The sequence below is a fragment of the Aulonocara sp. 'chitande type north' Nkhata Bay genome, linkage group LG18, assembly GCF_057382095.1.
Source record: "Aulonocara sp. 'chitande type north' Nkhata Bay isolate Kocher_YH1m ecotype deep benthic linkage group LG18, A_spYH_male_GT1.1, whole genome shotgun sequence".
NCBI lineage: Eukaryota > Metazoa > Chordata > Actinopteri > Cichliformes > Cichlidae > Aulonocara > Aulonocara sp. 'chitande type north' Nkhata Bay.
In genome coordinates this window covers 24,617,262-24,629,685 of record NC_141361.1, presented here as the reverse complement: position 1 = coordinate 24,629,685, position 12,424 = coordinate 24,617,262, and the positions used below count along the sequence as shown (strand labels likewise).

The 12,424-nt window shown below is 40.6% G+C and overlaps 1 protein-coding gene across 5 annotated transcripts in view; it reads left to right on the top strand.

Annotated features, from left to right (window-relative positions):
* The window catches only part of pde4ca (phosphodiesterase 4C, cAMP-specific a), a 49,133-nt gene that overhangs the window by 13,319 nt on the left and 23,390 nt on the right, over positions 1–12,424 (top strand). The window contains exon 1 of one of the 5 annotated variants that reach the window (XM_086271377.1): positions 8,631–9,415. The exons of 2 other annotated variants lie outside the window; for them this stretch is intronic. In XM_086271377.1, the coding sequence (XP_086127503.1) occupies positions 9,267–9,415 (149 nt within the window). In that variant the 5' untranslated portion in view covers positions 8,631–9,266. Of the gene's footprint in view, positions 1–8,630; positions 9,580–12,424 lie in introns of those variants that run through there. 2 more of the 5 variants (XM_086271379.1, XM_086271378.1) reach the window with 2 other exon arrangements.

Below are 12,424 nucleotides of genomic sequence, written 5' to 3'. Positions count from 1 at the left end.
TTTAAGGTAAAATGTATTTGACTCAGTGCATGTAATGCTGAATCTGCACCTGTGTGCTGTTTAAAACTCTGGATTAACTTAAATCCAGTCTAATGCCCGTTAAAACTAACGCAAGTGGTTGTGTGTGTGCCAGAGCCAGGGGCTGTTGCTGTTGGGGTGCAGGCCTTGGGTGGCATGCTGGATCAATGTCTATGTTCTCTGACGTCTCTCTTTGTCGTGGGACTCAAGCCAAGCTGTGCTGTCTGCGTTAGGCACGGTATCATCATCATGTGGTGCAGGACTTTTATGTTTTATAAGAGCAATGTCCATACGAGTGGCAGATGTGGGAGACAACATCTGTGTTTTTATGTAGTCCTTTAAATAATCTGTCAAATCTTAAAGTACAATCGTGATAACTTACTGGGGAGACTGATGACGTGAACACCCGGCGTAATTGGAGATGTGCGTAATCAGGAAAAATGTCTGATCTACTAAATCTGTGAAAAAGACCACGGAGGACACTTTGTTTCAATTTACAGACATAAAAAAACAAAAGAAAACAAAACAGAGATTTTAAATTGTTAAAATAAGAACTTTGATGCACACCGTGGGGAACCTGGGGACCTAAATGACTCCAGATGTAGTGGGGAGGGTTAATCTTCTTACTAAAAACACCCATTTTGGAGCTGTTGTGGATTCTTTTCTTTTTTTTTTACAGTGCAGTATGCATTGCAGCAAACTTTTCTGAACTCTGGGCATAAGGCATGTGCCTCACGAGTGTCATCCGAACTCCTCCAGCTGTGAGCCTGTTTGGATCATATGAGGAGATCAAAGCAGGAGATTTAAGACCACAGCCAGAAATACAGAAGCACAGAAGGGAACAGAACAAGCCTCTATTCTCTTATTACCTGATTTGTACATTGAACTTTCTGATTGAAAAAAAAAAAGAAACCCTGAAAGCATTTAGGAAGTTTCTCTTTTTAAGCACAAGTAAAGACGGCGACAAGTTTATTTATTGTGCGATAATGAGAAGAAGCCATTGCGACAGGAGTAATAGTTCTGAAATTAATTTAGATAGATATTTGAAATCTTTAGGAAAAATAATATCTCTGCCCTCTTGCCCCACACACACACACACACACACACACACACACACACACACACACACACACACACACACACACACACGCATACACACACAAACACAGACAAAGGAGTCTGTGTTATCCAAATGTGACCATCACAATAATGACACTCTCATCGTCTTTTGTACTGACAGTACCAGGACACTATTCATCTTCCCCCCCTCCACTTCACTCCTTATAACTTTCTCCACAACACACAACACATTTTTATGGCTTCTCTGGTCGTGTGTTGCATAAAAAAACCCTCATCATGTCGCTGCATTAAGCGAACATAGCCGGAGACGAGAGCTCTCAGACGGTATCATGAGCAGATAGTTTGAGGAGACGCCATTAATGTGAAGCAGGGAGTGATGGGGAGAGACATGGTGAGGTGAAAGTAAGAGATACAGCAGCAATGGCTGACCGAGTGGAAAAAGAAATAATCTAAAGAAATGGGGGGAAGGCACAGAAGAGAGGGTGGTGAAGGAGCGATAGGGTGCTTGGGTGGAGATAGGGCGGCTTTTAGCACAGATAACGAGTGCAGTAGTAGACTAAGAGAGACAGCAGGCTCCCAGGCTGAAAACACAATATAACGATACTCTGTAGACATGCTTAGAAATGTTGGAAAGAATAAAAAGGAAAACAAAAAGTGCCATGTAAGGTCACTCAACCAAAGGTTAACAGTGTCAATGTCAGAGGTCCCAATATAGCTGCTCGTCCCCCCTCCACAACAAACACACGCCCAGATTAGTCAATAGGGCCTGTGTGAAGCTGCTCTGTGCGTCACTGCTGTACTCCATATTTTCAGCATGACTGATTTCCCCAATCGCCTCCAGAGCCTCATCGATTCCCGAGCAGCGGCCTGGGACAGCACTAACGCTGCCGAAACTCAGCACCAGCTGCTCTACTGTATTCAGAGTGCGAGAGGACGTAACAGGCCTTTCTTTTATCCAAACTTCAGAGAGGATCATTCGGCAAACAAAAAAAACCCAATAAATAAATAAATATATAAAACAACTTACATGATTGTTTTCCAAGAGAAAGTTTAGATAATTACTGATGAATATTGGCATTTCTTAAAAAACCCCACAAACTTTTTTTTCCAACACAATCTGTGTGTCGACAATACCAGGCCGAATGGTTTGCTACCACTAGAGGGGGAAACCGACTAAGTTATACCGAGACGTGCTGCAGAACGAGCGAGAGTTCAGTGAACGACTGGGAGCTGTGTGCATTTGATGCATTATAACTGTGTTTATAGGCTTTTTTAGTTCCACTAAACAGACTCCATGTTGTGATTGTGTAGTGATGCTGTATTCACTACATTAGATTACGCATTGCTCTGTGTGACAAGCTTTTTGTCTTTCAAATTCACAATTTTACTAATTTGACTACTTTTATTTCTGAATCTCTAGATGAGTCGTTACACATCGAGGGCCATCGCTTTTATTCTTATTCAGTTTGAAGGTTTTAAGAGTCTAAAACACTGCCAGACAAAAAAAACAAAACTGATCCTCACACTTCACTTTTTACTAAATGGCTGCTTTCCAAACAAAGGTCAACTCTAACAGTGTAGTTACAGGATGATCGGCTGCATTTTTAGTTTCTAAAAAAAGTACATTTATTGTTCAGTGAGGTATTAATTTACTGTATGTATAACTAGTTTTTTCACAAACCTTACTGCAACAATTGTACCCACTACAAACATGGACGTATTTATTGAATATACGAGGGTCACATAGTCGGCCAGAGCGATGACACTATCCTTTCTGTCTGTTCAAAGAAGTTTAGCTACACATTTAACCCTTGAAATGTGATGTTATTATTATTAAGAAAAAGAAGTGCATTTCCAACAATATGTTTCAGCCTTTCCACGTCACATATAAATGCTGCTGTAGGAAATGAAAGAAATGTGTCAGCACGACTGTTTGGACTTAAACTGTAGGAAATACATATGTAACTGTAGGAAATAGATATGTAACTGTAGGAAATACATATGTAACTGTAGGAAATAGATATGTAACTGTAGGAAATAGATATGTAACTGTAGGAAATACATATGTAACTGTAGGAAATACATATGTAACTGTAGGAAATACATATGTAACTGTAGGAAATACATATGTAAAGTTACAGGAGAGAGTTCTGGTAACTCATTGGTTGACTGACTTGTAATTAGAAAACTAAGAAAAGGTCTGTATCAGCAGAAAATGCTATAAAACGTGTGAAAATACAGTAAAAGTCCACATGTTTAAGCCCTCGTTTACATTTCCTAAAGCCATGGAGTGTGCCAGATTTGAGTCTTTAATAGGCCAATTTTAATCCCCAGGGCTTAAGTTTGCCATCCCTCTCTTAGGGCGTATGCAAAGTCCCTTTTTTCTTATTTATTTATTTGTTTTTTGGCAGAAATAAGATTCTTTTTTTCATACATTTTCCTAATTTTTTTTATTCCATAATCACATCCTTGGTAAAGCAGTATTCACCTGAGTGTGCACACAAGCCCATGTGCTTATTAATGTGAGTTTTGTGTGTATGCATTTGTGGGTTTTTCATATGTGTGCGTGTCTTTGTTTGCGCAAGTTTGTCATCCACCCAATCCTCAAATAAAATGAGCCTCAAAAGCAAGCCGTCGTGCTAGCAGATGGCAGCCTAATGAATCATGAGGTGACACACTAGCCTTTACTACAGTACACGGTGTAGCATGACGTTGACATCACAGAGACGCCGAAAGTTAAATATAGGCCACAAGCAACAGCCAAAGCCTGACACCTGGTGCTGCTTCTTTGTTACATGCTCAATATTTTTGATGACATTTAGCCTGTGAAGAAATAAGTTGAACTGCCTGTTTTTTGGGAGGGGTTTTGTGTTTTTTGTGAGGAGGGGGTGGTGTCAGTTTTGCAGTTCAGGTAGCTGTGAAGATGTGTAATTGATACGTATTCAGCAGCATGTAATTCCTTTAAAGGAAGCAGTTAGTTTTGTGAATATTCCTTCCTGGTGATCCTGTTACATGCCGTGTGTGTATGTTTGTGTGCAGCTGCTTTAATAACACTGCTAAACTTTGCTGTGCCAATCTCAGTCAACACATTTAATTTACGACAAAAAAAAGTGTATAAAAGCTTAATTTAGAACATTTCCACTTGATTTGACATGAAGTCTGGGTGTGAAGGTGTGTTCACACCCAGATGTTCTGCACCGGCAAATTTAGGAGGACAGCATGTGACGTCTAACATCTGTGTGATGCGATCAGTGCAGTTTACTTACAGAGCATTTCCTTGCTTCTACAGCGCAAGATATAGAAGAACAAACTGTTTGCAACCATCTGTTTTAATTTTGTTGGAATGAGATCATGATAAGCATTGAGCAATGAGAGGGCATTACTTAATTGCTTTTAACTCTTTTTTTGGAAGCAGTGTGGCTTCCACACATACCCACATATTCAATTTGAAGGTCATTTTTCACTTGATTGAAGCTTCTATCTAGGACTAGATGTTATGCAGGTGTGTAGATTTGTCATCTCTGGATGACAAAGGCAAATAAAATGTACATCTTTTGGAGAACTATGTCCTACATATTCTGCAATTTAAATATGTCCTTTTTTGCATTTTTTTAAAATAAATATTTTGGGGTTTTTTGCATTCATTTAAACATCTGGTTAGTTTTAGCTACTTTTACAAATCAGAGACGGTGTGTTCGCTGACAGTCGGCTACTTTGACACACAGTACTCCTCGATGACTTCAAAACAGCTCGTTATTCAAGAATGTTAACCATTCGTTCGTGCGTCCAACACATGATGTCACGAGGCTTGCTTTGCAAATAGTGGACTATTAAATCCACCACTGAAAGTTCAGCCAGAATCTACCATTTTGTGAGTTCCAAAAGTGACCTTGTAACATCGATTCGGCCTTGGCATCCAAGCGCTTCGGAGCTCGACTCTCTTAAGTGGGGAAGTGAAGACACTGAGCAGAACCAAACATTTAATGTCTGTCTTTCTTCAGACATCAAGTCTCTTCCACCACCAGTGACGCAGATTCATGAAACACTCTGAAATCCTCTGGTATGCTGCCAACCAGCAAGTGTGTGTGTGTGTCTGTGTATTCATGTCCACTCTAGATTACAAAGAACAATGCTCTTGCACCGTGTTGTATAAGCACTTTCAATTCTTCTAACTGCACATGAAAACAATTTTCCTGTCATGAAAACGTGTCAGAAAGTGCAGAGCCTGTAAAGTTTAATTCATAGCACAGTCTCATCCCGCTTGCATCAGGACACTGTTCATCCCACAGGGGATCGAGTCTTCCCTTTCATAAGCCTGGCTTGGACGCTAGTACAATATTTGTAGTGTATAAATTCACAAAGGATATTTGTGAATACAAGCAGGAAACTAGACTTAGATTTGGTGACTCCTTCATCAAATAATGATGGATCTGATTCTAATACTCTTCCACAGTCGTTCCTGCTCACGGCTAAATTTGAATTCACCGTAGTCGGTGTGATTGGATTTATAAGCTGTGACCGTTCCTAGTTCAGTCTCGCCGCAGCTGTAATGCAAAGCAGTATTGTATGTCTGTTCAGATTGTGGTTACGATTGGTCCTTTTTGTGTGCACCTCTTCAGATTTCCTTAAATGGAAGTTTTTCTTGACTACCGCAGACACAGAACCTTTGTATTATAGTAAAGGGTCATATCAAATACTTTGACTGCATGAGCAAACACTGCAGTTGTAATTTGTCTGTGCTGTGTGTGTGTCTCAACCAATGGAAATATAAAGTTGTAATATAAAACCAAGGCGTATGAAAAAAAAAAATGAAACGACCTTTCTTCATTTAGGGTAATAAGATTTTCATATGTATGTAGCAGAGCAGTGGTCCTGTGATGTGTTTTAAACCCTCTGGCCTCTGAAAGGAGCCTGGTTCATATTAAAGGAAACTATTGAGTCTATATTGTGATACTTTTATTTCCTTGCATTTTCTTTTCCATTCTCACCTATTGTCTCCGTGCTAACGGTTGTGAATTCCATGATGATGAAGTGATGCTATTGATTGATTTGCCAATTTAATTGAAGCATATCATAGCGCAGAATGAAGCACAACGCCATTTATGGGCATGTGTTTTGTGTAGCTTGACAGTAAGTCGTCATTCCTCGGGTCATTCTATGTCTGCTGGGCTTTTCGCTCGTCCTGGTTGTAGCTATGAGTTTTTTTTGCTCACGATTCTTGCGTTTTAAACAACAAAGTTATAGGCACACAAACACATTTCTGATTTCTAGCTAGCAGCAGGTGGTTTTGCAAAGATTCAAGTAGCTTGAAGATGTTATCAGCAATGTCTGTTATCACACTTTTTAATAGCTCCTGTTGGCTTGTTTTAAATTTAAATATTGACAAAAAAAAAAGATTGACATAATTTCATTAACATGAATTCATCCTAATCTTAAAATAGCTTCTTTTGGTCATTTAGCTTACGTGCTTTCATTGAACGTAACAATGCAGTGCTGTCTCGTGCAACACCGACCGTGGTTATTCAACTTTAAAATTTCATAAACAGAATGAGCAAGTGACCAATAGTGTAAACTAACCTCTTCTAAGGCTGGGGGCTACACAGTGGGGAAATGTTACACAGGTGCGTATGCAACAAGCATATACATGGTGTGCAGCATTGTGAAAAGGGAGGGGTGATGATTTGGGCTCATTTTGCAGACCTGGGCACTTTGCAATCACTGAGGCAACCATGAATTCCTCGATATAAGTATTCTAGACTCAAATGTGATGCCATCTCTCTGTGAGCTCAAGCTTAGCTGAATTGGGTTCCACAACAGGACAATAATCCAGGGCACAAGTGGTAAATCTACAACAGAATGATTTAAAGAGAAAAGAGTTGAGGTGGACCTCAACTGGATTAAAATGCTGTGGTGGGATCTTACGTGAGTTGTGCAAACCTCCTTGAACTGAAACAGCAAAGAAAAGTGGGTCAAATTGTTGGTGTGGAGGAATTTGATGAAGTCATATAGAAAGCAGTTACCTCAAATTATTGCAGATAAATGTGATGCTGAATCATGGGGTGTACAAAGTTTTTAAGAGGAGTGCATAGATTCCTGTGAAGACTTCATTTTTCACATGAGTGCTGCAAACAGTACAGTTTAATAATACATAGTACATAATACAAGCATATAGTTAATGATGAGCTCCTTGGTTTACAAATAACATGGATATGCTAAGAACTGCAGTTTGTGCCAGAGCAGATTAGAGGCTGATCGATTTATCAGCGGAACGACGTTATCAGCAAATATTCTCTATTTGTTTATCTATTTTTTATTTATTATGGCTCATAAATGCAAATGTAATGATTTATGGTATGACGATAACATCTTACGAGTGTTCATATTCTATAGTTTGTCCACCAGAGGGCACTCTGCAAAATTCCGTGTTGGCACCAACCTGCTGATCCAAGCAGAGTCGGCAGAACATAAATGAGTAAATGAAAAAGTACACAAAACAACTCTGCTTTTGTTTTTTATGTCTGAAAAAACAGAAAATATCAGCGGATATATTGAAATATCAGATATTTAAATCACCAAATATCTGTATTGGTCCTAAATATCTTGTATCTGTTAGGCAGAGCAGATACACATGTTGTCCATGAATTGCTTCTACTTCTTTGCTTGCAGTTTTAGTTAGTTTAAAAAAATATATACTTATTAAAAAACACCACAGTTCATATCTTTAGGCTGCAATGTCCTATAGTCCAGCTTTAGCACCTGGTCAGTGGATACTATTACAATTAAAACTGATATTCAGTACCAAATGCTCTCTAAATTGTAACAAGGAATTATCAAATTATTAAAAATTTTACAAAGCTGTTTGTCCTCAGTGAAAAACAACCACATTTAATCTGTCTCTGTCTGTAAAATAGCTGCCTCGTGTCTCATTTTGCCGATTTCTTGTTAAATATTCTTCTATGAAAGATTTCGTTTGGAGACAGAAAGTTAACCTAAGCTAAGGTTTCATATTTACTTTTCACATTTATGCTCTTCAAATACACAATCTGTTTAGGTCATGGGTGACCTTGCGTGTGCCTAAGCCTGTGCATGAGTACATATTGTGTGTGTGTGCTTGTGTGTGTGTTCTTCGTTCTCAGCAGTCCGTGTCCCAAGAGCTACTTATTGTAATACCGTATCACACTCATCCTGCCATCAATCTCTTTACCTAACACATACATGGCCTCCCCAACACACACACACACACACACACACACACACACACACACACACACTGTGCCCAACGAGAGAGTGCGATCCTGCAGTGGTATTAAGATTGTGTAAGAGAGAGAGCAGGAAGGGGTTAAAATGTCTATAACATTTAGGGAAGGCAGGGACTGTGCTGGCTCTTCTCCCGCCCCTTTTCTCAGCTCTGACCTCACTCTGAAACTTGCTCCCCTTTAAGTCTAATGCATACACACACACACACGCAGGCACGCATGCACACACACACACACACACCTAGAGACACTTGTTGAGTCACATGCCTGCATACACACTTGTTCAGCAGTGCACACGCTCACCAACACACACATTTACACAACCAGCTTGTACAGCTCTGTGCACATTCTGTGGCACGTCTGAACAAAAAGTACACACACACACACACGCAGATGACAGGACTACTGTGACAGACTGGAGCAGGAGAGCAAGTTTGTCCAGGGAAAGGAAATAAGTCTGTTTGTTCGGTGATTAAAGGTGTAGCAGCCAAAGGGGGTAGGAGGAAGCACAGGGAGAGAAACAGAAGACGAGTGTGTGAGAGAGAGAGCAGACAGACAGAAAGGGAGAGGGGGAAGAGGGCAACAGTGTAGCGTTACATTTAGACCCAGAGCAAAGACAAGATGTACATGGGGGACCGATTAATGGAGCTCTGCTGAGAGTGATGAAAAGCTTTTTCTACAGCCTGCAAGGCAGACAGACGTGCAGCTGGGAGAGTGCAGCCTGGAGGAATTCAGGTGATCAGGACAGATTACATTCAAAAATTTATACGTATCATCCCAGAGAAAGCAAATCTTCACCAGAATACAGGAGCGACAGCTTCGCCCGGGGCGGCAGATTCCATCGTGCCATTCATCCTGGCACTCCTCTGGAGCCGCTGGTCATAGTGCTGGTGTCCACTCCTGCCAGAGGTAATGCCACCTCCCGGGAAGCCGTGGAGAGCTGGACAGCCTGATCGAGCGAGACAGACGAGGAAGCGGGACGGACTTTACAGAGATGAGAGCGGCCACAAGCTGAGGAGAACCAAGAGAGGGAGACAAGCGGAGTCGCCAAGAAGAGGAGGGTGAGGACGAGTTACAGAGAGTAGGCTAAAGAAAAGATGAGTGTGCCAACGAACTGTGGGTTCTTTTACTCTGTGGAACGGAGTATCACAGTGCGGAGTGGGAACATATGGGGATCACCGTGTGCTGTCAACAGGCCTATTGACATCATGCAGAAACGCAGGCGGTAATTAAGAGCTATGTTATTTACTCTCGGTGCTTTTGTCTTCGTTTTTTTTTCACGTCTTCTTTCATCTCTTAAACACACAGACATACACAGCAAACGTGTCATTATGCAGATGTGCATGAAGTTGTGGAGCATGGGTCTACTGGTAAAACTGGCTTTTATTGAAACCAAAGTTTATTTCCAAGTACCTAAAACACTGCATCGCTCGTAGGGTATCACTGTCTATTTTTTTCTTTTAGATCCTTATAGTTCAAACAGGAACATACAGGAGTGACTCTAATGGGATTAAAAAACAAACCTCTTTTTTTGTACTGTATATCTGAATATGGAAGTGTTTAGACTTCAAACTATTTTTATCAGCTGCAATATTCACAAAAACATTTTTTCTTTATCAGTTGTTTTGGTCCAAATCAGCATTTCCTTAAATATATATATTGTTTTAATCACATTTCCTCTTCAGCCACTTTCAGGCATTGTTCCAGATGAGAACAGTGCCCGCTGTCGTGTCTTTTTTTTCATTATGAAGACATCTTGCAGCTTTCAACAAGAGTCAAACTAAGAGAGGGGAAAGGGCTTGTGAAAGTATTAGCTTTTGGATCATTTGAATATTGCAGTATATCCTGGTTGGGGGGGGAAAAAAACAAAAATTCTGGTTGCTGTCCAGATATTTTTTAAATTCATAATTACCACCGTGGCTTATCCAAGAAGGTTTTATAATGTGTTAGGCAGAAAGCAGTACACAAGTCCAACTGTAATTTCAAATGTGTGTGAGAGATTTAATGCAGACTATACAGTGATGGAGTAGTGAAGTGGAGCAATTATGTAACAGGTTTAATACCTTTACAACAAAAATGGTAAAATCGGAGAAAACACATCCACACACTCTTCATCATTTGGATTTCACTGCTTTACCGAATACCTGCTGCCCTTCAGAGATGCTGATTTTACATGGTGGCTTACTTAATTCATGATTTTTGCTGCTGTAGCAGTGAGCCGGCCTGTTTCTGTTACACATTAACAAAGTTTTCATGTGAAGGAAAACGTCAGGATGTTTTTTCTGTGTGTCTCGCACATCAGTTTAAGAAATCCTGTTTCGTAACGCAATACTTTTTTCTCATTAAAGCTTATCTATCTGACATGCAGCTTGAATGCTGCTGTCCTTCTCATAGGAAAAATTCCCGCAGAACTTTTGTAATTTCACACATAATCCTCAGTGCCAGCGGGGAGGCTCTGAAGGAGGACTCGGAGATAAAGCCGTGTTTACATTACTGTCCTCTGTCCTGTTTCTCAGGCTGGGTCTTTGTTTATCAGATGTAACGCAGAACATTTGTGAGCAGTGGTGCTTTTAACGGTCAGTTGCCCCATATGATTTCATTGCTCTTGGGGACCCGTGCCAGGAAAAGCAACTGACTTCTACTCTTAAACAAGCAAAATTACCTAAAAATGTCAAACTGTGGAGACACTGGACGTTTGCTCATTATGTTGCTGCTCGAATTACTTCCACCCGTGGATCTAAAAAGGTCAGAGCTTTACGAGCAGCAGTCTTTGCTGGAGTAGATCTGTAAATGTGCTCAAAGAGGGGAATCAGAAACCGGGAGGTAGAGATCTTTATTTGGATTGAGTTATTTTATCTGGGAGGTTGTGCTGGTGATGCTGATGGAAGAACTGACTCTTGCTGGAGCCCGAGTTCCAATAAATGGCCTGTTTTCTTTCAGTAATTTGTTACAGGAAGTCCAAGCAGATTAGAAACACATGAGATTATCAGAGACAGCCTTATGAAGTATATGCATTTATTTTATAATCAGTAGTATAAACCATTTTTATGCTCTTTATATCTTTTTTCATACCTCCCCTCTTTTTTTTATCCTCCCTTTTGTTATTTCTTAGCCAGTCCACATAAAGTAGATCACAGCTGATATCTATGGAGCCAGTGCAGACACTCTGATGTCAGCCTCGGCTCCTTTTGTCTATAAAATATAGTCATGCATGAGTAGATTCCCACATAGGCATGAGATGAACTGACAAATTAAACCTGCATGGGGAGGAAGGATATAAATCTGCAGCGTTTGACATCAGACACCAAACTTAGAGCGTCTCATGTGGCCGCAGTGCGTGATTTAAAGGCCAATTATCTCACTTAACTGCAGAAGAAAACATGAAAGTAGGCCTTCGACTTAGATGGATATGTGTTGAGGTTATGCATGTTTTTACATGTCTGTGAGCGCAGCAGATAGAAGGGTTGGTGCTTTTATGCATGCCATGCTATTTTCTTTAAGTTGGTGGGTGAGTGCTGACGATATTTTTGCGTCCGGTGGTGGTTACTGGTTTCTCCTTTCAACTGTTTTAAACTTTGCTGAAACGTGGATAGAGAAATTCCCACGCAATTCATGGGACAGTCGCAGCTCATCGGCGTGTAAAGCTTTTTTAATTTGAATGTTGTGGAAGTAATATTCGCCTTAAGGTATTAAAATAGCCTGTTAGGCACATCTACTTTAATTATATTTGCTTCTATTTTGCTGAGAACAGCATGATTTTGGAGAGGGGGCCACAATAGCTGTAATGGTTAGCACCAACACCTCACATCAAGAAGTTCCTGTGTTTGAATCCACCTGGCTGGCTTCCTCCCACGGTCCAGAACTTCCATGTTAGCTTAACTGGTGATTCCAAAGTGGCTGTAGGTGTGAGTGGTTGTCTGTCCCTCTTTGTTAGCCCTGCAACAGATCGACGACATGTCCAGAGAGTACCGCGCCTCTTGCTCTGTGATAGCTGAGATAGGCTCCAGCCCCACGCTGACCCTGAGTTGAAGTGGAAAAAGATGGAAGAATTGGGTGAATTTATAAAAATA